Below are 27,525 nucleotides of genomic sequence, written 5' to 3'. Positions count from 1 at the left end.
GTCATTGTGGTATGGCAGTCATTGGCGCCAGTCTGCGATTATTGTCGTGCGCACGGCTGTTATTGTCCACCACGTCGCGACTGGCTCCGTAGCCGTCGTTGTTCATGCAGCTGTTGCCATTCCTACAGCAGCTTCCACCAGCACAGCTATTACAGTCCGATGGTCCACACGACGGGGGCAACCGTCACCACATAGAAGACATTATGTGCTCGGTGTTCATCGTCTGAACCCATGATGGTCATTGTTACGAGCCCACAGCGGTTACTGCTACCTCTCCCCCCATGGCGGTCACTGTCATTAGCCCAAAGATGTCACCATGGCGTGCGGTGTCATCACCATCAGCCAACGGCGGCTCATGCCATCAGTCTGCAGGAGTTCCTGTCTCCAGTCCACGGTCGACATCGTCAACCCACGCTGTCACTGTCAGGAGGCCGCAGCGGCTAATGTCATCAGCCTACGGCGGACACTGTCAGGAGGCCGCGGCGGTTAATGTTATCAGCCTACGCTGTCACTGTCAGGAGGTCGTGGCGGTTAATGTCCTCAGCCTACGCTGTCACTGTCAGGAGGTCGTGGCGGTTAATGTCATCAGCCTACGGCGAACACTGTCAGGAGGCCGCGGCGGTTAATGTCATCAGCCTACGCTGTCACTGTCAGGAGGCCGTGGTGGTTAATGCCATCAGCCTAGGGCGGACACTGTCAGGAAGTCGTGGCGGTTAATATCATCAGCCTACGGCGGACACTGTCAGGAGGCCGCGGCGGTTAATGTCATCAGCCTACGCTGTCATTGTCAGGAGGCCGTGGAGGTTAATATCATCAGCCTAGGGCGGACACTGTCAGGAGGTCGTGGCTGTTAATGTCATCAGCCTACGTTGTCACTGTCAGGAGGTCGTGGCGGTTAATGTCACCAGCCTACGCTGTCACTGTCAGGAGGCCGCGCGGTTAATCGTCGCCTACCGTCACTGTCAGGAGGCCGTGGCGGTTAGTGTTACCAGCCTAAGCTGTCACTGTCAGGAGGCCGTGGCGGTTAATGCCATCAGCCTAGGCTGTCACTGTCAGGAGGTCGTGGCGGTTAATGTCACTAGCCTAAGCTGTCACTGTCAGGAGGCCGTGGCGGTTAATGTCACCAGCCTACGCTGTCTGTCAGGAGGCCGTGGCGGTTAATGTCACCAGCCTAAGCTGTCACTGTCAGGAGGCCGTGGCGGTTAATGTCACCAGCCTAAGCTGTCACTGTCAGGAGGTCGTGGCGGTTAATGTCACCAGCCTAAGCTGTCACTGTCAGGAGGTCGTGGCGGTTAGTGTCACCAGCCTACGCTGTCACTGTCAGTAGGCCGTGGTGGTTAATGCCATCAGCCTAGGGCGGACACTGTCAGGAAGTCGTGGCGGTTAATATCATCAGCCTACGGCGGACACTGTCAGGAGGCCGCGGCGGTTAATGTCATCAGCCTACGCTGTCATTGTCAGGAGGCCGTGGAGGTTAATATCATCAGCCTAGGGCGGACACTGTCAGGAGGTCGTGGCTGTTAATGTCATCAGCCTACGTTGTCACTGTCAGGAGGTCGTGGCGGTTAATGTCACTAGCCTAAGCTGTCACTGTCAGGAGGCCGTGGCGGTTAATGTCACCAGCCTACACTGTCACTGTCAGGAGGTCGTGGCGGTTAATGTCACTAGCCTAAGCTGTCACTGTCAGGAGGCCGTGGCGGTTAATGTCACCAGCCTACACTGTCACTGTCAGGAGCCGCGGCGGTCAACGTCACCAGCCTGCGGTGGACACCGTCATCTGCTGTCACCAGGACCTCGCGCCTTGCTTTACGTGTGCTAAAAGTGCTTTGGTGGTCCATGTACGATACCGAGACCTTAAGAGCATACATGCCAGGCTTTGGAGGCCTATTCAGTCGCAGGAATGAGAAGCCAAGCCAATGGATTTAAACAAAGACATCATACCAGCAGAAGGGATCAGATCAAAATAAGGTCTGAATTCCATGATACATGGCTGCATAAGCGTTATCTATGATGTTGAAAAGATATTAGAACGAGGCGTTGACAAACAATCGTCTTAGCAGTTTGGCCGGACTCAACAACGTACCACCATACACACCTTTCAGAGCATGTGATAACCACAACGCAGTGACCTTCTGCATGCGTTAGAAAAATGTCGATAGATAATTTTTTTCTACCGAAACTTGATTGATGCCGTGTGGTGTGGTGCGGTTTAGCATTTACAATAAAATTATTTGCTCCCTGAATATATCAGGTGCACGTTATCACCTGTGCCTCCACAAAGTGAAACCATGCAATGTGCGTCCAGTGAGAGGTGGACTGGTCAATGCTTTTCAGTTCAGTTACCTGCCATATACCGTGTACGCATTGCAAAAGTGCGAAAATACGCCGCTGGCAAAACGTCTAGTGGCTTCCAGCAGCGTACGTCGCTGACTGATCAGTCATCACTCAGTCCAACACCAGTAAGCGACCATTGCCTGCCCCGGCGTCTGCTGGCGGCGCTGCCGGGTGCAGCCCATGCCCGGGCGCCGGTGGGGGAGGGCTGGGTGCAACCGTGAGGCGTGGGATGGTGAGCGCGCCATACGACGGGCGGAGGGCGGCGCCGCGCCGCGACACGTGCCGCTCATGCAGTGGGATGTGGGTGGCAGGGCCACTCACGGGCGGACCGCCGGTCCCAACCTGTTCTCGGAACCGCTCGTCGCACGCAGGACGCACAGACATGGACATTAAGCGCTCCCGCCGCGGCTAAAAGCAAAGAGAAGCGCTTCGGAACACAGGACATGAGGTCGGCGGGGTCATCAGACGGCCGCCCTGCGGCTGACGAAGCAGCGCGAGAGCCGCAGCACGACGGCCCGGCAGCGTCATGTCGAACTAGCACACTACCACCGGAACTAAACTAAGCACTATGGCATCAACAATATCAAAGTATTAGATCACACAACTGAGAAAGCGACGCGTTCGTTAATCAGATGAAAGCCAGCACATTAAGAAAATCTCATTTTGTTAAAAAGCACATTGCTGCATGAGAAAGCAAAAACCTCATTTGCACAATGATACCGGATGTACCAGCGGCCGACGGGCACGCCTTCCTTCCATTAGTAAATCAGCTAACTGTGCTTTCTTTTAAAAAAGTAGAAATCAACTCAGCGTATTTTCCCTCCCGCCTCCCATTTTAGAGATGATCCCTTTTTGGGCTGCATTCGTGTTGGTTACTATATGTCGGGGACATCTAACATCATTAGCGATGCATTAATGCAATGTCCGTTGACATCCCAAAATGCAGCTGGCATTCGAAATAAATGTACGGCTCTGTAATGTTCTCAATCGTTCTGTGCGTAACTACCCCCTTCAAGAGATTTATTCCGACTTCTAAAAAAGGGTACCACCAATTCTCATATAGCCATATGGCGTTTAAACAGTGGCGATTCTAAGTAGCGGCTTTTTAATCTCTACAGAAGCAGAACGGCGGAAATACTTATGCCCTTACATTTCTTGCTTGGGAACCCGGCGCCGTCAGTCCTTACCAATATGGTCTTTAGTACCCACACCATGCGAAGATATGGTGCTGACAACATCCGTCTAATACATCAATGTTAAACCAAAAATTTTCACAAATTTGCATCCTGAAGAGCTTGCTGGATGTTCATGTCAGGTGGCGTATCGTGGTCAAGCAAAAGTTCAACGTTTTTCAATCAATATGCTTGGAACCAAACGTCCAGCACACCCGTATCGCATGCTGACCAGATTGTTGCACTTAATGTTCAGAAATAGCATAGTGCAAAGGGTGAACCATCGGAACACCGAAAAACGTGTTATGAATCGGAGAATGCGGTGAATCCAATACATCATCTAAGCGCTTCTCGTACTGTTTGCAGATAATTTCCACATTCGGTCCTCGCTCCCCATGGAACGCTTTTACAGCCGGTGTGTGAAACATCCATTGAAGGTATGATTTGCCTGAAGGTTTTATTTGCCTGCCGTGGAAGCCAGGCGACGAGGAAGTGATGCCGATCGCTTAAGGCCCGATCGCTGGTCTGAATCGCTGATCGCTGAAGTTGTGATGGCCGCGCTGGACCCGTGCGCAGCTGTCCCGGGGCTGGTTCACTCGCGCAGCCGACCACCTGCTATTGCAGAGCTCACACGACTGGGCCGGGCACGCGCTCACTTCCAGCCAACAGCCACTACAGCAACGCGCGAGGCGACGCCCAGAACAAACATATTCAAATTTAGATTGCTAACGATGCGGCTGATGAAAGCACGTGCTCGATGCCTCGACCCAGTTCCAGCGCGCCGGTCCGGGACGCGACATTCCTCCGGTCACGACGACCAGAGGTGACAGTTGGTAACCGACGCGCCGCAGCATCCCTCACAGCGGCAGACGGCGCGACGAATATGGCAGCGCTCCGGGCTAGCTAACAGCCTTTAGGCCCTTCACACTAATCCGATCTCTCTCATTGTTTCCGACAGCCCGATTTACAGGCGCCTCTCCAGTCGATATGTTCTCGTCGTGTTTGCTAGTCTTGGCCGCCGTTCGAGATTCCCACTTTGACAGGGCTAGAAAATAAGGCACGTGAGCTCCTACAGAGTCGCGGCACCGGAAAGGATATGCTCGCTCGCAGGGCATGCCAGCCGTCTCCTTTAGTCTCACGGGCTTTGATTGTCAAGCCTCTGAAAGGGATGAGCCCCACTTAATATTTAGGTTAGGATTACGCCGCGCACTCTAGTTGGTAAATGCCATAGAAACCCATCCAAGGGGATAATCGACCGCTTCGAACGACAGTTACACGCCTCAAGCATAATTATAAGCACCAGCAACAAAGTGTGCACGTTTACTACCGCATTGAATATGGACTCACTCATGTGGACGCATAGATGTCGTAATCGTCTGTGCGCTTTTTGGCCGTGACGGGACGCCAAAACACCGTGGCTTCGCGGCGAGCGCGCGTGGTGGCGATCCAGCGGACGGCGTCGCCGAGCTCCAGTCGCGACAGTGGCGCTGCCGCTGCGCCCGCGGCCCGCGTCCCGCCTCTCCGCGTTCCCCTGCAGGCCCGCTCGGCCGCACCGCCGGATACGGCCGCCGGTCCATGTAGCGGCCGCAGCGACCGCCCGTCCGGCGGCGGCGGGGCGGTCGCTGCTCTTTGACGAACGCCTCTGCGCCATTACGTGATTCGCCCGCGGCCAGCGCGCCCGCGGGAAAAAACAGCCGCTAACGACATCACGCGGCCGTGTGGCGACGCGGCCGCTCCGTGACCAGACTGGCGGCGTCTGACGTGACCTGGCCGCGGCCTGCGGGCGCCGCCGCAGTGGGGCCTGGCCGGTGTTCGGCGAGACAGACCGGTCCGGGAACGGTACCACCGACCACACCGAGCGATGGAGAAGGCGCGCCAGCGGTGTTGGATGCTGGGGTGCTGGGAAATGATCCTCTGATTGCCGTTTCCATGCTCAAATTGCAAAAGGATCGTCGCTCGCATCTGCCCGCAGTCTAAGCCTGATAAAAAACTTAACTAGGGTGTTGTGCGCCGGCATATACAGCAGACTTGAGTGAGAGTGATAAGGTGCTGTATGGCGGCGGCGGCGCTGCTAACGTGGCCAAGTTCATACTGCTGAGTTACTACTCTCTCTGGGGTTTTGCGTTACAGACTCGCTGCAGCTAGTGACGCTTCCACAGTGTGCTTGGCCACCCTCTTAGACCAGTGGTCATATCCTCTCCTGAGAATCAATCTGCCCCTTACCCCTACCCTCCCGGGTTTAGAATCCTGGCGGTACCCCTGTAACACGATATTGTGCGTTTCCAAGTACATCCTTCGGTCCTTGATAACCCCGGCGTCAACTCCCAAGCGACGTGTGTTTCGGTGCAGTATCTATGGAGCCGTCATTACAGCACCACGCACGAAGTCCCAGCACAAACAAAGGGGAAAACACGCCCGAAAATCTCGTGGGGAATCCAATTGACGGCCCGAGCGCCGTTCCGCCAGTTTTGTCGGCTGCCAAACGACCCGGCGCCGCCGCCGAGGAAGGCATGGTGGCGCGCGGAGCGCCGCTGGAGGACCGGACCGGACCGCGAGCCGAACTGGACCGCTGCCACGGAAGTAGAGAGCCAGATGAGCCGCGGACATTGGAAGGTCAGTTGGACCGGTCTGGGGCGCGGCTGAAGGACCGGAGGACCAGTTTGGTCCGCAACACAGCGGCCGGATCCGCGGACCAGTCCACGGTGGTCCCAGATGAGGACTGGCCCGAGACGCGGTCGATGGACCACCATCGGACCACTGAACCGGTCCGGGACGGTCTGCACCACGGCTGCCGAACCGCCGGACCGTTCCGGCCGGTCCTGGGCGCGGCCGACGAGCGACGGACTGCAGCCGACTGGACAGCGCGCCGGCCGTTGCTAACAACCGGCACTGGCCGATGGTCAATACTGGCGTCAAACGCAATCGGAGGGCTGGCGCGCGCCGTGACGCCGCACGCAAACAGCCGTGAAAAGGCGTGGAGGCCACGCCTGTTGGCTGAGGACGGTAACAACAGATCAACAGGTCGACAGGTCACAGCAAGTCAACAGGTCACAGCAGGCCAACGGGTCACAACAGGTCGACAGGTCACAACAGGGGGCTTACGCACACTGGCCGGCTCAGCGCTAGCCGCGCGATTACCAGCGACGACGGACGCTGCCCTGTTTCAGCTGACATAAGCGACTGGGGCGGCGATGGAGGCGGCTGGAGACGATTGCGGGCGAATGGAGACGGTGGGGGACGAATGGGCACTGCTGGAAACTGCCCGCAGCCGACGAGCTACGGGACGGCGGCCCTGTGGCCGACGTTATGCGCCGGCTGTCGGGTTGGAGGTCGACCCCCGAGACGGGGGCGTGCAAGGCCCTATAACAACAGGGACGTGCGGGCTTCAGGCGCCGCTCGAGATTGCTAGTTAAGCCGTCCACGAGTGGAGCGGCGTCAGAGCATGCTCGTGAAGCTCAGTCTAGCTCCGCCACCCGCGGAGGTCGCCAACTCAAGGTACGTGAAGCGCCGATGGAGAGAACCCAACCGGTCGTCACAATGCCGCGAAGCCGGGCTGCAAAAGTGCCTGTCGGGTGTGTGACAGCGAGAGAAGCTATGCCGCTGCGTCCTGTGGGACTTTCTGCGCATATTTTAAATCTCTCTTGAAATCTGATCACGGTGGCCAGTGACCCACCCGGACAGCAATAAGCCAAACGAACTTGCAGTAGTTGGGCAGACTGTCACTGCGTACTCACGAAGACGGTGCTGGGATAAGCCGTCTCCAGGCGTGCCCAGTAGTCCAGACTGCGTGTTCTGCGCTCCTTGTCACGACTGACGCCTCGTTTCATCCTATTGAGCAGCAGTCTGAAGTGCTCCCGCAGAGAGAGAGAGAGAGAGAGAGAGGAGAGAGAGAGAGAGAGAGAGGAGAGAGAGAGAGAGAGAGAGAGAGAGAGAGAGAGAGAGAGAGAGAGAGAGAGAGAGAGAGAGAGAGAGAGAGGCGCTGACCACCTCACGTGCTGCTGACCACCTCCCCAGAAGAGTTTCGCGCAGATTCGGCGCTGGCTGGACTGGCCTCTCAGGGCTGGGTCAGCACGGAGCTAATGTGGACGGCGGCTGAGTGCGTTCAGCACGCACGAAGCGGCTGCGACGCGCCTGCAGACGAGCGCCCACTAGGACTGCTGTCTGAGGTCAGAGCAGGGGCCGGTCAGGCGGAACTCTCCCACCGCGATCAATGGAAGAGCCTGACAGCGCCGCTGAACGCACGGCGACGGTTCCAGCTGGCTCGGCGACACCACGACGACGATTCCAGCTGGCTCGGCGGCACCACGGCGACGGTTCCAGCTGGCTCGGCGGCACCACGGCGACGGTTCCAGCTGGCTCGCCGTCACAACGACGACGGTTCCAGCTGGCTTGGCGGCACCACGGCGACGGCCCCAGCTGGCTCGGCAGCACCACCAGAAAACAATCTTCTGCGAAGCGGTGTGGCAGGGATCTTGCGGCGGTCGAACCACAGGCTCGCAGCGGATCTGGCCAGGGAAGGCGTCGGCGAGGGCAGCAAACGGCACCCTGGCGGCCCCACGCACCAGCCAGCTCCGTCCGTGGCACCGGCTGCGTTAGGGCCGACTGGCGCTCTGCTGGCAGGCGGTGTGCTACTGCCCGGCTGAGGGCGCAACAGCTCCCCAGAAGAGCTTTGTCACGTGCCGGGGGTGACACGGAATGACCCCTCCCGCCCCGGTACACGCTACCCGGCTAATTTTTTAAACAAGCACGATGCGCGACAGGTGTGTCGCGTGATGTTTTGGTGACGTTGCCTGATAAGGCTGTCTTTTGGAGCCGCCAATGTTCTTCTGCTCTTGGATGTTTGTTGGGCTGTTGGATAGTGACGTCAGAATAAGCTCCCTCGTCTGGCGATTCCGATTGATCGCATTGCTCGCGCTCTTCTGCCGCTCACGCTTTTCTACAGCCCTGTGGCTAGAATCCAGCCACCCAGCTGACCGGATTACAGCAGCAGCCACCCAATAATCAGCACCAAAATCACAGACGCCCGCCGCGGCCACGCTAAGCGAATCCGTTAATGGTGGGGAGGTCGGTCGGCGGTGGGCCGCTCTCCTTCTAAGGCAATTCTTCTGTAGTGTCGATTCCAATCAGGCGTGTTTGCCGAGCGGCGCAGCACGGCCGCGCGCCTGGCCGCCGCCAGCCGGCTCCAGCAGCAGGGGAAGCTCTCCCGATAACGGGATTATCGCCGACCAGTCGGGGCAAACGAGCGGATGTGGTCTGCCTCGGCGCCGCCACACCCGCCCACCGTCACTGAACACCGCCTCACTCGAGCCGCGCGCGCCACGTCAATACACCGCCGGCGCACATGGCAACAAGTGACCGCCACGCCGGCCGCCGGCCGTCGGGCAGCGCTTCCCGTGACGGCGCCGGCAGTCGGCCCGAAGGCGTGCGCTCCGGCCCCCACCGCGCGCTTCCAGACGCCGCACGCACCCGCCGCTGTCGGCGCGCGACTGCACGGGCGCCACCTGGCGGCGGCGGCCGGCGCCGATCGACGGCGCAATCGCCCGCCAGTCGATCCGAGCCGACTCAATGCCGACGCTGTCGAGCCGCCTCATTATTGGGCGCCAAGAATGCGAGCAGCCACGTGAAAGCGGCGGCGGCCGCGCCGCCAGCCCGCCGGTAATTGTCCGCTGTGCCGCGGTGCGGCGGGCCAGCATCTCGAACCAGCGACAGTGCGCGGCCCTTAGCGGCGCGGGCGGACCGATTCGCCGCCGGACTGACGAGGCGTGGGACGAGGAGGGTCCCTCGCCGCAGGACCGGCGCCGCGGGCGGGCGGGCGCGCGCCCGGAGGCGGTGGCCGGCCGCCGTCCGGAGGCCGCCGCTGGGCGAATCAGCGATGGGCATTGTGGCCGCACCGAGCTCGGCTGGCACGGCCATTAGCGCAAAATAGCGGCGGCGGCGGCGGGCGGCGCCGAATATGAACTCAGGCATTATCGACGCCACCGCAGAGCTCATTATCTTTTGCCAATGTCGAGCGACATATGTTACTCAGCCGATGAATGTAGGGTCCGAGACGTGTCGAGCGGGATTGCAGCTGAAAATATATCGGACACGTCTAACAATTCTGGGACTGACTGGGCTGAAATGTTGCAGCCTTGTGTAAATCTCCAGATATGTCCGGCGTCAAAAGACGCCAGGCGAGCGATCGTGTGCTCTCGATGTTTTCGGATCGTGGGCCGTTGTCGGGCGCCATATTTATGTCCGCCGCCCGACAGGCCAACTGGTTTGCCTTCAATTATTTATTCGGCGCCGCTATCGAGCGTGAGGCGTTTTATAGGGACCCGTGTGAGCCAATCCGACTGGCGCGCCACTTGGACCGGCGACGTCCGGTTTTATGGCCGCCGCTGCTTCATGGGCCCATTGAGTCGTCCTGCATGTCGCGGGACGATTCTTCCGAGCCGGTTCGGGCGGAATTCTTTGGCGCGGAGCCGTGCAGGTGGAGAGTCTCCCAACTGCGTCGACACAGCCACGGCCGGCTGCCAGACAAATAACCAGTCGGGGTCGGCTGGTTATTGGCCGGCCGTCAGAGAGGGGAGGGCGAGTGGATAGCAGTGCTGACTGCCTGCTTCAGAAGTACAACTGGGGAGTGTGGAGCCGTGGACACCGGCGTTGACGCGTCAAGAAATGGCTAGCAATGTAGCTAGGAGTTCCAAACGCCTTTGGAGGACGTCCTACAAGGAGGTATAGAATTTTACCTAAGCCCATACGTAAAATAATCAAGCTTGCCGTTTAAGATTAATGTAGCGAGGCAGCACGACACAATTTTTTCAAAGCGCGGAGCACGAGGGTTCCACGAAGCCGCTGCGGCACTTGACGCGCGCCAGTCTCCAATTACGCTTCGAGTGACGTGCGAGCAGCAGCGCGAGGCCATCGCGTCGCCCGGGACGCCTCCGGGGGGGGCAGCGGGTGGTGAGGCGCGCTGACTGGCGGCTGTAAGTGGCGCGTCGGCACCCGTCGGCAGCGACGCAGCCGGCGACTGGCGAGCACGGCCGGCGCAATGCCAGGCTGCCTGTTGTGCCTGGCGCTGCGGACCAGCCACATGAGCCCGCCAGCAGCCGCCGGGCGGGAGCGCCCCCACCTGCCGCGCGCCGTGACGTCACAGCCATCGAGCGGGCTCGGCGAGCGTTGTCGGCGGCGGGCGGAGCGCCGCTCCCAAAGGAGAGACACGGCAGCGGGGAAGCACCGGTGCGGGGTGAAGCAAGGTGTGGATGTGACGGGGACCTGGGGAGAGGTCAGCTGGCATGATGGGAGGAGCTGGAGGATGCCCGTGTCCAGGCGATGTGTGGTAATGTGGTGGATTACTCGCACAATACCGCATGACACTTGCCACATCACCCCCGTATCGAATACCATACGAGCCACGATGGTGGGGTCGGTGAAGAATGTCTGGACGTCGCATTCAGAAGGTACGCAACATATGAGTGGTGTGAGAGAACAGCTGGCACGGAAGACCAGTCGGAGGTCGACTACCACAGCGGCGGGATTCAAAACCGGCCGAAACGCAAAGTGACCGCGCCGTTATTTGAAAATGTGGCCGTTTTACCGCCGCGGAGAATTACTGTTTAGCTTACATTTATTCCGAGATCATCAGACCTTTGTTCAGCGCTCCAAACAACAGCTCCCATCTGTTATGCTCTCGGGACGGCGGCGGCGCTCGCCCCACATCCAGGCCTTTCATCCGGCGTCCGTGACCTTTACCCGCCGCACGAGACGGCCGGGCCCCGTTTTTAGGGCACGTCGCTACCAGGCGCCCCCCGACGGACGCTCACATAGCCGACAGACGCACCGGATAACACAGCCCGCCCCGTCGTTGATCATCCTTAAGTACGTGGCGGGCCGGCCAGATGGAATTCCGTTGGTAGGATAAATCACCCGCGCATCGTCCAGGACCCTCGTGTCTCTTTAGCCTGCATGGTGGGTCCGGCGGCTGCGGGCTGCGCGCGGCTTAAACCGGCACGCCCTCTGCAGGCTACGGCTTTAGGCTACGGCTATGACTCCAGGCTACCGCTAAACCGGGCCGTCACGGTCAAAGGGCAGGCTTAGCACAACAGGTCACCGGCAGACTGTAGCCGAGCACGACTCTCATGTAATGTGGCCAAACGTGGCTTCTACGACAGCCCCCGGCCGAATGGAGGCACGGCGGCATGCTACGGGGCACGGCCACCAGAGCCAAACGTTGATGCCAAATGCTGCGATTTCGGGCAGCTGCCACCAGCTAAGCTCGGCCATCACGGAGTGGGGCTGGGCGCGACTGCTGAAGGAGTACGACCGGGCGTATCTGGCTCGGGCAGCTGCCACCAGCTGAGCTCGACCATCACGGAGTGGGGTTGGGCGCGACTGCTGAAGGAGTACGACCGAGCGTATCTGGCGATCCCTCAGATCGAAGTTTGCTCTAGCATAGGAAACGCTCGCTCCCGCCAACATGAATATTATGAGGAGAATACGAGAACAATGTGCTCACCGCAGCACTTAGTGTATGTCGACACTACTGCAAGAGCGCCGCATCGTATTCCAGTGCCGCGTCCAGGATCTGCAGAACGCCTCAGCATGCGTCTGCGTGTGATGGGCAGGGCTTTTCTCCCCTTTCCAATAGTCTGTCACTCGCCTTATCCTATACAGTGTGAGAATAGACCCCAGGCTTCCACGCTAAATCCCCGAGAAATGAGCTTAAATGAACGACGGCAGAGTTGATCCCGGTTAATACTATTAGCTTTACTTAAACGCACGGGGAGCTATACGAGGGCCTTTGTCTGGAGCGACTTTGCTGAGTTAGAGCTGGCTGGCGCACAGCCGGAATATGTACACCCCGAGAACATACCGATCGTGGGCGCAACCTTGCCTTGATAGTTAAGGCACATACCTTAAAATGGCAAAAAGCTTGTTCTCGGTATGGTGCCAAAGTAAAAAGGCAATGCATTTAAAATAAAATTACCTTCGTCGCATGCAAAGAGCACCCAGGTGTTTGAAAAATGCATGAATCCGCCTAAAATTACTTTTTTCGGCTCAGAGAAAAATCCGCTGCCGTTTTAAACAACATGACAAATTTTTGCAACAATCTGAAGTTAGCGAGTTTTGCCTTCTAACAGCACTATATAGAGAGCGTCATATACTGACGTGTTATATAAAACATTCCACGCCTGAACGCACTACAGGATGTAAAACTTTAGCTGGGCGTGAGAAGAAGTGGCCTTGTGTCAATGAAATGTGGAAGGTTGGGAGCTATGGAGGCAGCAGATTTTTCACGCAGCATTTGTCATTGTTGCGATACTCCAACCACGCAGTGCCTCGGAAGTTCAGAATGTTTTCGACGTAAGGCACACCTCACAACACCAGACTGATCCGCTGCTGTTCATTGCACAAAATTGACAGAGATGATGTGCCGCTGATCCTCGACGAGGCTGGTTTGCGAGGCGCAAATCGTTCGAAAAAAGTAGACACACTTAGATCCTAGCTCGCTTAAAGCTGCTCTCCTCTTCAGAGCTCGCCGCAAAGCCGTTTCTCCCGCCTCCGGGCGCATACATCACACCCTCATCCGAGGAAACCTCTACAGCGCCTGCGCCGCCTTTGAGCCCCGCTTGAAGGCGCCAGTGCGCTACGCACGCGAGTCCCCTGCGCAGGCGCAGACGAGTCTGCCGGATGACCTGACCTATGGCCGACTACCATTTGTCTGACCGTCAGCGGCTCGGGAATTGCGCTGACCTGGCCGGAAAGGAGCATCGATTCCGGCCAAGCTCGGCACATCTGGGTGCCGACAGTTGACCTTTCGCTCGGAACCAGCTGGCAGCGACCGGAGCGGCCGCTTCGGCGCTGGAACCGAGCCGTATACAGTCGAGTGATGGCTGTTGACAGCGTGACGACAGCACGACTCGACTAGCCAGGCCGATCTCTAACGACGAGCAGGTGGCGTCCCAGAGTCGCGGGTCAGACGTATGGAGCGCCTCGCCGGGCCAGGGCCACACTCTTGCCAGAAACGCCACAGGCCGAGAACAGCCGATGGGGAAGGGCTACGGCAATGTCAGCCCTCCATGGGCCGCGAGCGGCCGGCAAGGAGGGACTACGACACAAGAGGGAGGGCAATGTCAGGCCCTCCACGGGCCGTGAGTAGCCGACAGGGAGGGACCACGACGCAGAGGGGAGGCAGCGTGAGGCCCTCCACGGGCCGTGAGCAGCCGACAAGGAGGGACCACGACGCAAAGGGGAGGCAGCATGAGGCCCTCCACGGGCCGCGAGCAGCCGACAAGGAGGGAATACGACACAAGAGGGAGGGCAATGTCAGGCCCTCCACGGGCCGTGAGCAGCCGACAGGGAGGGACCACGACGCAGAGGGGAGGCAGCGTGAGACCCTCCACGGGCTGTGAGCAGCCGACAAGGAGGGACCACGACGCAGAGGGGAGGCAGCGTGAGACCCTCCACGGGCCGTGAGCAGCCGACAAGGAGGGAATACGACACAAGAGGGAGGGCAATGTCAGGCCCTCCACGGGCCGTGAGCAGCCGACAAGGAAGGATTATGGCGCAGAGGGGAGGCAGCGTGAGGCCCTCCACGGGCCGCGAGCAGCCGACAAGGAGGGACCACGACGCAGAAGGGAGGCAGCATGAGGCCCTTCACGGGCCAGTGCCTTAGGCTGGCAGACAGGGGAAACCGTGATGAACGAGGTGTCACAAAGGTCCGAGAGGATGCCAAAGTAAACAGAACATGGGTCTAACAAGCCCTGGCGTGCCGATGGAGTGATCCGTGCAACGTCCACACGGCCAGAGGAGTGGAGTGGTTGGCCTCATCCGCACATACCGCTGGAATGTGGCGATCCACATCCCCACGGATCGACATAGCAGTCGGTGCACCGTCTCCACGAGCAATTGGAATGGGTGGTATCTGCTTCTAAGACCGGTGCACTGACTCTCCGACCGGTGACCTCTTCAAAACTCGCAAACCAGTAGACTGACTGGTAAACAGTGCCCCACAACATCGCTAAGGCCTACCCGCAGTTTCAACAGATCATTGGAACTGCCCCCCCCCCCCCCCCCACAGACCGGCTGAGTGTCCTGTTGCACAGAGCTCACGAAGACATGGAATGGGCCATATACAGCTCCATAGACCGACGGTATGAATGACACACAACCCACAGACCAGAGAGATGGTGGCAGCAGGGCCCGCAGGCGAGCTGAGTGGTCAGCACGCATCCCCGCAGACCAGCGTAACGCCTGGTGCACAACTCCGCAGACCAGCCACAATGGTCAGCACACGCTTTCTTAGCCCAGTAGAACGTTTATCGCACAACCTGTCCCAAATTGACCAAGAGCTGTGCTGTTCGGCGCGCGTGTCCACAGTCCTGTCGCATACTCCGCGCGGTCTCAGGCACCGCCGGCCCGATGAGCACGCGGATCCAGAGCCAGTGGGCGGCAGCGGTGGCGCGCGCGGCCCGACCGGTACGACCGGCCGTGCGCTAACGGAGCGCCACTGGACTGGAGCCGACATATCCGTCCCAGTCTGACAGCGAGCCGACCGACGTCTGCCAACAATCAGCCAGAGTGCTGCCGCCGCTGCCCGCCGTCTGCTCTGTGGATGCGCGCAGCTGCGACGTAGGGCTGTCTGGCGTGACGTGAAAACGGAGCCGTGGTTGCCGCAAAGGTATTGGTGGTTAGGCCAAGGCCGCCGGAAGGTATGCGCAGGTGGAATCTGGGGTTATTTACGGCTGAGGTTCGAGAACATTGCGTACTGCCTTCTACGATCGCACAGAAAGAGTGAAAGTAAAGGGACAGGTGACGCTGCTCATCTCACGCAGGGGCTTAATTTTGCACAAGACTGGGCGGGGAAATGGCTAAACCTGCCTCCAATTAAACTCAACATTGGGTTTCTCCCCGGACTTGGCCCACTTTTCTTTCCCCGAGGTGTAGAGGCAGGAGCCCTCAAGTGAATAGGAGATTGCACCCCTGTTCCGGTCTTGAAACGAGAAAACCCAGGAGAACAATATTCGTTGAACTTGAATTTCTCTACTGAAGTAGTGAGGTCCGGGTCTTCGCAGCTAGCAACGCATGGCAAGAATTATCGTTCCAATGCCAATGCTACAATACACCTGGTAAGATTTCTTAGGCAGGGGGCACGCGGAAATGCCACATCCGATCAGTCTGGCTCCATTGTATTTACGTCATGCGCCCTCCTTGCTTCCCTGCCCCCACTTGATGAGCTTTCGCGGGTATATTGCATATATTATACAAGGCGCTTCACTGGCTTCCAGCCAATGCCTGCCACATAAGTCGTAAGGAAGCCATTTTTTAAAACTGGTACTCTATCCTTTGCAATCATAACTCTATGTAGCCGTCTGCGGACCGACTTAAACATTAATCGACACCTGATCTATAAGTTCCCAAAACGAAAGACGACAAAGGAAGGGTAGCATTAGCGCGGCGGAGCCGTTTGGACAGGAATGCAAGAGCAACATGATGATTTGTTGACACACTTGTATGCATTTTGCGTCGATTATAGGGTATTACTATTGCGTAAAAAGCAATCCAGTAGTGCCGCGTTGGCAAATAAGCATGTTTATTTTGCTGAATGCATTTGAAATGATTTTAAGAACGCACGCCCCAAAACCCTCGGTATGGACAAAGCAGCGATGTTTCCCGAGGCGTCATTGGCAGGGCAATAAAGATATTCCTACTTATCAAAATCAGAGAGGGTAAAACACTTTCATGCGAATGCTGGGTTGCGGAGACGAGATTGATTGGCTGATGCTGCCCACATGTAGGCACACCTGTTGGCTATTGCGATGAAACTGAATCATAGTTGCCCATTTCTTTCCAGGTGAACATCTCCAAGGTGAACATGCGGGCCTGTCAAACTCCCACGGGACTCTGACGTCACTGCACCGAGAGAGGAAGCAAGTGAGCCTCAGCAATCATCAGCACAAGTGGCTGAACTCACCACGTCGTGGGCGGCCCGTCTCCACATGGTGGCTACAATGTCGGCCTGTCCGCATGGTGTCGCATTCTTCCGCACTCAACCCATGACTAGCCGACGGCTGGCGGCAGCGGCGTGAGACCGGCGCTGCGACTGGCGCCGCCGCGACCACTCTGCCGCCGCCGCCGCGCCGCCGCCGCCGCCGCGCCGCCGCCGCCGCCGCCGCCGCCGCCGCCGCCGCCGCTCCAATCTGCCATCGATCGCGCCGCGCGCCGGCTGCGCACGTTCCGGCCACTTCCAAATCATAGACGTACGGAAAAATCAATTTGCTCTGTGCCGCTCAGGCGGGGGTGTCGCGAGCAACGGTGAAGAGGTGGGCCTCCGCCCCGCCGCCGGCCGTGTGGGGCACCGGACCGGGGAAGTGGGGGAGGGGGGGGGGGGGGCCGCACAAGGACAATGGCTGGCCGACAGTCGGCCACGGCTGGGAGCCATCTCACGCGCCGTTCTAGGTCTTTGTGCGCGTGAATGGTGCTTTTGGGTGGACTGCTTCGCCTGGCGTTCAATGCGACACTCGCCGCCGCTCAATGGTAGCGGGGTAAATACAAAGACCGAATGTGACCTTAGTCGGGACTGAAGAGGTCTTTGACAGCAGCAAAAACCGTTCGTTGCAGGAGCAACCGCGGTGCTTTTTGGTTATTCGTAGGGTGTACTGGCGCAAGCTTTTTTGCCGTTCGCGTTGTGCTCCACATTCCAGCACACGTGGAAATGTCATTGAGCATGTGTGGAAGACATTTTGGTTTCCATCGTTATCAAGGACATCTAATTCTATGTTGTGAAATGGCAGCAACAGATGCAAAGCGTAAAGCTAAGAAATACACGATGCATCACCCATGTAATGGTGTGCCTTGCCATTTCCCTTATTGCCAATCAGCTGCCACCCTGAAAAGACGCTGCAGCTAAAAGTCACATCGCTCGCATTTGTGCCAATTTGTCCCAAAACAAATGAATGCGATTCACGATACATGGCCTTCAGCCCGGACGCCACATTTTCTTCCCTTCGATGAGCACAGCATCTAACATTCATAGAACGGTCCCAACGAAGGGCCGTTAAGTTATTGATGACATCATTCTCAGCTGGACAGATGTTTAATGGTGCCACAGCCCTCGTTCACATGATGTATGGCCGACAGTCTTACCCAAAATAAAATCACTATCCGGTATCATGTATGCGCATCGGTACCTTATCTGCGAGATGGGCAAGGCTTGGGGATAGCGTAGCTGTACAGCAGACTCAGCGTGTAGCTGAACGTCTTACTCACCATGGTCGGCTGCCGGAGAAAAGTTGACGGTTAGTGAGTACACTGGACATATGCAGCGCTCAGCAAAGAGGAACCACACAACTACAACAGTTAGACATTCACCCGTGTAACAAATGTAAGTCTCCGACTATAGACCAGTAAAGGAGGCATAACAGCTTAGTGAATGCAGACTCAGTGCATTGTACACAATTCACATAAAACAATTGAGATCGCGCACAATTCACATTTAACGTCCATAGCGATAGGCATCACAAGTTTCTAATAAAAGACACAGTCCTTATGCGCATCAGTAACACCATAAGATAGCAACGGCTCACACGTGACAGCGCACGGCTGCACTGCCTTATGCCGCAGTTAATGCCTGCGCTGTCACATTTACTGCTGTGTAAAATGTAAACAAAAACATCAAGGTGGTCTTCGGCATTCTCTGCTAGTTTCTTCGCTTTCAAAGAAAACAGTCATTATCCACGACTTTTTAAGGCCTGTTCATGAGTCAGAGCGTCAGTCTGAGCGACCATGGCGATCCCAGTGTTGCCAGGTCATCCACGAGGTCTGGGCTCTCGGGCAAAAGGCGACACATCGCGCCCTCTGGAGCAGTTATGCTGTTCCGCTACGCTCGTCAGTAATGCGGGACAGTCTAAAGAGTATGGTGGCCCACGCGACCAATCGCGGCTGCTGGTAACGGTTCCCAGGAGGGGTTGGAGCTTGTGCGTGGTTTCAGGACCATGGGCAGATTCAGAAAAAGTCCGATTTTCCTGCCTCCGATTTAAATGTAAAAAGCAGCTTCGTTGTTGAGTTTGGCTGGATTTGTGAAGTTTAATCAGTTCCCATAAGTGATTTACATCGCACAGCGAAGTAGAAGCGTCTCAAAGTGGCTAAAATGTTCTGAACAACATAGTGGCCTCACGAAGCCTGTTTTTCACCTGTAAAATGTTATAGGCACAACGGTTAATGCTCCGCCCGATATCATCGACCATGCTCTTCCGCAATTCACTTCAATAACGCGGCACAATCCAGCGACGAAAGCGGCTCGCAGGGCGCACGTTAAGTTGTGCCGTTTTTACGGAATGCATGATGAGTGCGGCAGCCGCTAGTCTCGGTGGACAATACAGCGACATATCGAACATTTAAAACAAGGTCTATAGTGTTGCACCGAAAGAACTAATCAAAACACCCTTAGTCCCTCCTGTCAACTGCGATGCCTTCCGGCTACGTTAAAGTTTGATGTTTAGCCCTCGCACTGACCGGGGGAAGGAAAGACAGCAGATAACCACCCTCTCCCAACGAAATTTTTGGGAACATTTGCAAGCTGCAAAACGCATCCTGCTTATCCCCTTATACTTTGAGCGCCTTATTCCACATCACTGGTGAGCCCCGAAGCGCTCCGAAGCGCTCCGAAATTTAGGGCACCGGGTCATGCATTATCAATGGCTGAAATAGGGTTTTGCTACGCCAAGGCAGATTAAATCATGGATCAATATGGCGTTCACTGATAACGCTTTCTGATAGGGCTGAGCTTTTGACTGCTTAGGTTTTCAACATAACGTTTCTATCACTTGATCTTTAAATGTACGGCTGGATGCCATAGTACATTACTGATATACATCGACATTTTCTTCCAACCTTTTGGGAAAATGTCCAATATTTTGCCAGGTATGGATTTTAGTCGCTCTAATACCTGACCGTGACGCATTTTAATCGTCTATTTGCCCAAAAGGTCGTTATAGGTCACCGTTCCGAGTTGGTCGATATCTAAGAACTTTTGTCATATGAACTATCACACCACAACTTGTCAGTTCTCATTTGTCCTCAGACACCCTAGTGGCGCTCCCTCATTTGCATGTAGTAGTTTGACGTGACAGGTCACCATGAGTCACTGACATGGGCTGACCCTGAAATGAAACCAACTCTATGGCTGGTTGACCTAAGTCAAACACAAGCAATAGATGATAATAGATGGGTTGGCACTGTGTCTAATGAGCCCTGTCAGTGCGAGCGTTAAGCACATATTAACCATAGCAAATAATCTGTACTCTAAAACACTGGTCTGTATCTGACAGGGAATTCATATTGCTGCCTATGTCCTGTTTTGCGAGTAGTTTTTCACTTGCAGTGTCATTAATTTTGGCAGAAACCTACATATATTTGTATTCCTGGCTAAAACGCGAAAACCTTCCTCGAAATTGATGGAATTGCCGTGTGTTTGTGCTTTACTGGTGTACTGCGAAGCTTTAAAAATACAAAGATTTCAAGAAATTGATCGTTCAAGACCCAAGAAACAGCCAGAGACCAGCAAAGTGTAAATACCATCTAAGTTTCTCATTGCCAGGCTCAAATGGTCATATCGTGCTTGTTCTACCACTCGGCAAAACTCCTCACAGTGTTTATGTTGGACGCAATAAAATTCGCAGAGTAAAAAATTTAACTAGTTGCTTCTTTGCTTCCCTTTCTCGCAGCCCCGGGTCAGTCTCCGTCAGGTGTAAGATGCCCACTCGTGCAAACAGACTGGTGAAAAAACGAAACCAGACAAATAACCACCTTCGGGAATTCAGTTACGTTCAAGCCCATGTTTAGCAAACATTCATAACTGTCTTACTCAGCAGCATCATGAACGTATAAAGGGTTAGAGCATATTTATGTCATAAATTTTGAGCCAACATGTAGAATTTCAAAGGCTTGCTAGTTTATAGACCAGCCATCGTGAGTAAATTTTAAACATAATGGATAGCGAGCGATATCAAAACTCGTTATTCGCTCGAACTCAGAGTACGGCGTTATCAGCTGTCCAACAATTTAGACCGCAGTTATGTAAGGCCCCAGTCTCAGAAATGACATTATCTCGCCCGGGCTGTAACCACTCTTCTTCGCAGAACCGTTTTGCAGTCCATGACCCTTGCCTTTTAAAGTGAAGTGTATTATCGATAAATCAGCAAATACAGTACAGACCAAGTCTTTTTTTTACATAGCTGTCACCTATGCATGTTAGTCAGGTACAACTTACACGTGGCAGTGTGGTAAGTTCTTGGTAAAAAAGAGGTTGCAACTGGCAATCGGCAGGCTCTTCAATGACTATGATATTTGCCGGGAATGACAGCAAGCACACGTTCAAACCTTTTGATGAAGGCGGGTATTTTAACTGTGCGGCCACGATCCAGCAGTCCACGGTGGCCTTTCACTAATGCGGCACGCGAGCGGAAGGACTGATTCTTCCTCTGCTGTCGGCTGTTGGTCAGCTAGCACTGATAGCACCCCGGCATGAGCGACGTTCAATCGCACTTTATCCGTGCATCAGTGACGCAATATTGCCAGTGCCTTCTCTGTAACCAATCACACGCCAGCAGTTAGTTCGGACCGTAAGCTGACTCGAGGGCAGGTCAAACTGGCGGCATGGAGCGCGCCTGGTATCGAAACAACTGTAGGAGTGACTGATGTAGTACTGTCGTGGCTGACCGCATGGGAGTAATTGTGAAAAACGAAGGACTTCGTGCTGGACATCTCTTTGGGAGGTGCTGGGGGCGGATGCAGGAAAGACGGAGACGAACCCGGGGATGCGAGAAAGGGGGCAGCTACCAAGATATTGTTTTATGATTAGATCGTGATTTCATACCCTATGAATGAAATGAACCTTATGGATGATTACAAGCCTCATTTCCACTTTTCCAAAAATACAGGCATTGCCGCGCAACCTTTTGTATCGTCTAATTGTCTAAGTGACTAACTTGCCTGTCATTTCTATCGCTTGATCGGGCTTTAGAGTGTGGTAGTTAAGTTCAAAACTAGCACCTGACTGGTGCCTGGGTACTTCAAATAGAAGTATTATGGAAGCACCTGGTCGAAAAAAACAGTGGGCAAGGTTGCGCCCCAGACCATCTGTGGCCTCATTGTCATCAATGCGTACCTAAACTGTGGTATCAATCTGGGATTGAGATTATCAACATAAATAAATGACATCAAATTCAACTGGGTTTTGTTTTCTGGCCATCTTCCATGACGCCATCAACGGAGGATCGATTAGTAATAAATCTAAAGGATTACTTGAATCTCAGGAGATATTATAAGATGATCCATGGAACTGAATACATATTTCCATTACATACAATGTCACCGTCTGGTTATCTATATAAGCCCATAGAGATGTCACCAACGTTATTTTTACTTGACCAAAGACGCATGCTGAGAAATATGACGTCAGTACTGCCATCTGGGGCCATACCATTGGTTCTGCCGACTACCACCAGGTGGTACACGATCCTGGCGGAAATTGTGAGACCAGTGCTATACCAGAGTTGTGGGTTATTTACTCTTTTTAGTATCAAAACCGGCGGAAATCGCCATGACTCATCTGTCGAGCCCGTCGGGTCATCCACCCTTACTTCCTCGTTCTCGCTGCATCCTGCATCCCCACACAAATTCGTCTATATAGGGCAAGAGGGCAAGCTACATGCGGAGTCGTCAAGAGTCGGCGGAGAATCCTCAGATGCATGTAGGTTTGCCCTGTCACCGTCCACTCTCCTCCATCTCATAGCCCTCAAGTAGTATTTGCTGGCCAGAAAGGTTTTAATCCAAGCAAAGCCAAAAAAGCCTATTGTTGTCCATTGCGGTCCACACGGCATAGGTGCCTCACGTCCACGCTCCTCGCGCGCCAGTCCTACCCCCGGCACTGCTCAGGTGTTTCACGTCCACGCTCCTCGCGCGTCAGTCCCACCCTACCACTGCTCAGGTGTCTCACGTCCACGCTCCTCGCGCGTCAGTCCCACCCCTACCACTGCTCATGTGGTCTCACGTCCACGCTCCCCGCGCGTCAGTCCTACCCTAGTATTGCTCAGAGGGAGGACTCGCAGCACGCGTCGTATGTGCTGAAAACCAGCAGCGCCGAGGTGTCGGACCATCAGTGCCGAGGTGTCGGACTGGGCCGACCACTCGCTACTCACGTGACGAAACTGTCGGATGGCGCCGTTAATGCGCAGCGAGTCGGCGGCGATCTCGGCGAACTCGCTGCTGCGGCCCGGCTCGTGGCAGTGCAGCTGGCGCAGGCTGGCCGCCGAGCGTGGCTGGTGGCACGAGGTGCACGTCTCCGGCTGGGAATGCTGGCGCACGATCTTGTCGCGACTGCCGCCGCCCGTGGCGCCCAGCGAAGCCGGCAGCGCGCCGCCGCGCGCCCCCACCACCGAGCACACCGAGTCCCGTGAGCCCATGCGGTGGATGTTGATGCAGGAGCAGCGGCGGCGCGCCAGCGCCTGCGGACACAGGTAGGTGCGCCGGCAGTGCAGCTCGATGTCCGGGAAGCTGCGCGCGCCTCCCTCGGGTCCGGCGGCCGGCTCGGCGGACAGTGGCGGCAACGTCAGCAGCGGCACGGCGCGCGCGTCGTCTGGCACCGGTGACTCGGTGGTGATGACGGGTCGCGGCCGCGTCTGCGGCGACTCCTCCGGCGGGATCAGGTTCTCCGTGGAGCTGGCGCGAGCTCCAGGCGACAGGGGCGACATCACCGGGCGATCCATCGCATCACAGCTTCGCGCGTCTGGCACAGAGTTTGATTTTGCGTTTCGGGGCGGGGGAGTGGTGGTTTAGGTGCCCATCGCTGGTTCAGCGGTGAAGGATGCTCCTGAAATGAACCGAAAAAATGTGTGAAAGCATTGCTATATCCGGGCATTGGCGCAATTGAACACTGTTCGAAATATCAAAGCTATAGTTAAATTCAAGATCCATAGATGGCACGACATGGGCTAGCGAGAGAGGCAAGACCGTCTGATGCATGTGTCAATTTTTTCGGGCTTCAAACAACCAATCGAGGAAGTAAAGTAGTGTGAGAAGCACTTGCCATAGAAGATGGAAGAAAAATGAGACCTTTTCCGAGCATGACATAGCAATGAGTGGCTTCTGCATGTCGAGCACGGCAGATCAGCTGCGACACCGAATCGTTATCTTACAGGGCTTCGCGGGCAGTTGCATGCGAACATCTCTCGTCTTCACCGCGCGAGGTTGACGAGTTGAGTTCGAGGTTGAGTTCTCAGCATTGTTTTCATTATCAGTGTCCTTGCATTCCTCATCGGAACAAAGTACTATCGAAGGGGTTTCCACCAAGGCGCTGCATATTGTAGGATGTTCTGTAAACCTTTTCCACTATTGGACGGGTTCTCCCTTTTTAAGTTTCTCTCACATACAGCTATTTCATCACTAGTCACTGTCACCGACCATTCAAAACTTACTGGATGCTATCCTGACAATTCCGCCACCCATGCTCCGCCGGTCACTGTTAGGATATTTACTTGTAAGTCGTAAATAGATCATTAACGGCTGCTCATGACCAACCAACGACCAGTAGCTACTACAACACACCGTTCATGACAGTGGAAGGTTTACTAGCAGCCGTTTCAAAGGCTGACAGCCCAAGCCACCGCTCAGCCGAGCGTCCTCGACTGCTGCTCAAGTACGATTCACTGAACGGGAGTCCCAGGAGAGCCACAGCTCGTGGATACGACCGGGAGCAACTCAGCCCTTCGATGCTGTTTCCTGGCTACTCAGTGTACTCTGTCACCGGATTTGGCACGCAATGCGCTCATCAGATTTAGTGAACCCTTGTGGTGCAGTTCAACAGGATCGGCGACGCACCGGTACTGGCATTTGTTTGCTTGTGCAAATATTATTGGCCTCAATCCCTTTTAAGCCACAGCAGTTGTATTTACGCAGTACACTCTAACCGTGCAATGTACTACGTTGCATGCATAGATACGATCCAGAGCCGCCATATAACATGCAGCAACAGCAAACATAATAAGCCACAAAGTGACACACCCCTAATCACATGTGTGCAACGTAGACGATTCTCATCAAACGCTCACCCAAATATCACTTTGGTGTGCCACTTTCCCGGCAAACTGGACATTTGCGTCTGTCTTCCATGGTTGCGTGGTTGTGCCTAAATATGCGTTCCAAGTGTAGGTCGTGCATGCAGAGATGATGTTTTGCAGAAACACTTGGGTTGTCTCTACCCGATGACGATATTTAGGGATCATGTGCACGTCAGCTAAGTGGTCCCTTCGCGCAAGGGGTGCCCAAGGGCTTATCGGCTTGGGGGCCCTCGTCGGATTAATGCCACATGCTGCTATTTGGACAAAACTAACGTGTACCAGCTCCAAGTCTTGTTCGATTCCTGTGTTGCTATTTGAGGACGCTGCCGTGGAAGGGGTGCGGACACTGGCAAGAGGTCGACACACAGCTTTTGTTCATTGTATTTCTTGGTGGTTGTATGCTGATAAATTTGCTGGCTGTATTTCTGGGAACTTTCGCAAGCACGATGCTTTAGCTGGGCAGGCTAGCTGTCACATTGCTAAAGGTCGGATGCAGGGGTACTACCAAGTTGCAAGTAGGGTTTGGCCACGCACTGAAGGCAGGCTCGGCCGCGAGCTCGCACAGGGAGACACAGGCCATCAACTAAATCCCATTCTACACCTCTGTTTTTGAGATATTGTCAGTATTATATATTCCTCTCTACGCAGTGTGAATAAAGTGAGTACACATATTTGTGCATGCTGCAAACACGAATGGATGGCTCCAGCTTGCATGACTGCTGCTAACTTCAATATGTTAATTATTCTATCGAAGAAGCAGTGTTATGCCTCTCGCCAGCCCAGCTGCAGTCCAGGAAATAAATACTCTCCGTCCCTCGCCAGTCTAGCCACAGTCGACAAACCATCACATGCCCTTCGCTGTTCTGGCTAAGGCCTGCAGACAGCTGCCGCCCGCAGCTGCCGCCCCATCGCTCGTCAACCTGGATGCAGTGTACGGGGGGCTGCAGACGAGCAGACGACAGCAGACGAGATCGTCTACGTGGGCGGAAGAGTGCCATTACACGAAGAAATACTGTTGCTAAGTAAATGGACACCGGAAGAAGGGCCGCGCGGGCCGCTGCACCCGTGCTACCGCGCCAGTACTACCACACGTATACGCTGCGCGCGTGCGCATGCATGTGCATGTGCGTGTGCGTGTGCGTTTGCGCGTGTATGTGTGCGTGTGCGTGTGCGTTCGTGTGTGTATGTGTGTTGCGCGCGTGCGTGTGTGTGTGGCGTGCTATGGGCTCGTGCCACCGACAATGCGTGCGTAAACGCGTGTGTAACTGGCCTCTGGGTTCGTGTTACCGCACCAGGGTCTGTGTGCTCTATATGTTTTATGAAGGAAGGGTCGATGGACACGGGAACAGTGCGGGAGTGGGTCCTTGCTGATACACTGATGGCAACAACCAAGCTATCCTGACCCAATGGCGACACAGTTTTGTTCAGAGTGCAATGCATCACGTCCCCTGACAGAGGAGTGCAGAGCTTGCAGACAAGATTCGGGTTCCACATTCTTGCTGTCCAATAACGACGAAAAGTTGCTCGAGCAGTAACATTCCGCTAAATATTGCAAGCGTATCCGTTTGTTGGATGACAAATGTTTACATGAGGGCCGATTCGTAAAATATGGATTCAAAAACGGCAACCGAACCAGTTCACGCCCTGCAAATCCCAAGGCATCACACTCTTTAGATCGGCACGAACATACTCTTGATAAGCTTACGTTAGGGTGCTGGCGGCAGGGTTTTATTTTTGGTCCACAGGCGTTAGAAGGCTTCCACAGTGCCGCGGGGGAACGCAAAGTGCAGTTTGGTTGGCCTTATGGCCTCGCAGGGTGCCAGTGAGCGGGGGTGAAAAAAGCTTGTGATCTACCGGAAACGATCGGTGACAAAAACTGACACCTTTGCCGACCAACTAGTGGCAAAATTGCAAAAAGGCAAACGAATTTCAATAGACAAGACCATATTACAACTTACTATCCTAGCTAAACGAAACTGAAAGCTTAGTATTGGTCTGTGCTCGTTAACACTTGCAGCGTGAGCATGTGTAGAACACATGTCGAAACGTTGTCGTTTCGCTGTATTAATGAATTGAGCCCCAAGATGCTGCCAAACATAGCAGCCTCAATCAGGACGGCTTTTACCGGGTGCCAGAAATATACAACAAACTACACTATACTAGCGCTGACGTCACAGATCAGCGGTGACATGGTGCTTTTACAATGCCTCTCAGATCAGTGCTTTTCACATATCTTTTTTAGCCAAGATTCACCTCACATAGTAAACAGTATAAGACACCAAATAACTAGGCTTATTACTAGTCGTAAGGGTCGTAGCTGGCCGCAGCATCTTGCGACGAACGTAATCAGTTTGCTATGCAGCGTTTTAAGCGTCGTGCCATTTGAGGCAGAAGGGCTCGAACGGTCACTGCGCGATGATGCGTTGGATTTATTGCAAGGCTGTGGGCTGCTGTTAGTTGTGTTCATGTCATGAGAAGCTGACTGACTAGAAAAACGTATTTAATCGTCAGCTTTTTAATGTAATAGAGTTCAATGCCTTGTCGATCTAGGAGGAGTGTTGCTTGTGGATACCTGAGCTGTAGCTACAGAGGTAAACGGAGGAGATTGGAGCGACGCATGTAAAATATTCACCTAGGGCTTTCTGCTGTTGAGGGTAATAGCGGCTTTGAGCTTAGAGACTGAGCATCACCGTTGTAGTGCTCCCATTTTGCCCGTTGCACCTCTGGCCTAGCGACCTGATCGGTGGACAGGCGTGAGATAAAACGCTTTTTGTTTTCATCCTATTGCATAAAAACCTGAATGATTGTAGAGGTGTTCAAAAACATCATTTGCATCTTTTGATACCAATGTTGCATGGGTTTTGCTCTAAATGATGGCGATCATGTTAGTAAGTGTGAGTTCTGCAACGGTGCTGATTATG

General features: G+C 55.0%; 1 protein-coding gene across 1 annotated transcript in view; it reads right to left on the bottom strand.

The window, feature by feature from the left end:
- SK (small conductance calcium-activated potassium channel) overlaps positions 1–27,525 on the bottom strand; it is a 123,969-nt gene that overhangs the window by 55,349 nt on the left and 41,095 nt on the right. Inside the window, exons 2-4 of the mRNA XM_037223225.1 lie at positions 23,132–23,217; positions 22,922–23,074; positions 22,688–22,879 (exon numbers count right to left, since the gene is read on the bottom strand). Of these exons, the coding sequence (XP_037079120.1) occupies positions 22,688–22,879; positions 22,922–23,074; positions 23,132–23,217 (431 nt within the window). The remainder of the gene's footprint in view (positions 1–22,687; positions 22,880–22,921; positions 23,075–23,131; positions 23,218–27,525) is intronic.

Source organism: Pollicipes pollicipes, unplaced genomic scaffold, assembly GCF_011947565.3.
Source record: "Pollicipes pollicipes isolate AB1234 unplaced genomic scaffold, Ppol_2.1 Scaffold_4881;HRSCAF=5763_pilon_pilon_pilon, whole genome shotgun sequence".
Lineage (NCBI taxonomy): Eukaryota > Metazoa > Arthropoda > Thecostraca > Pollicipedomorpha > Pollicipedidae > Pollicipes > Pollicipes pollicipes.
This window is presented reverse-complemented; position numbering and strand designations above follow the sequence as displayed.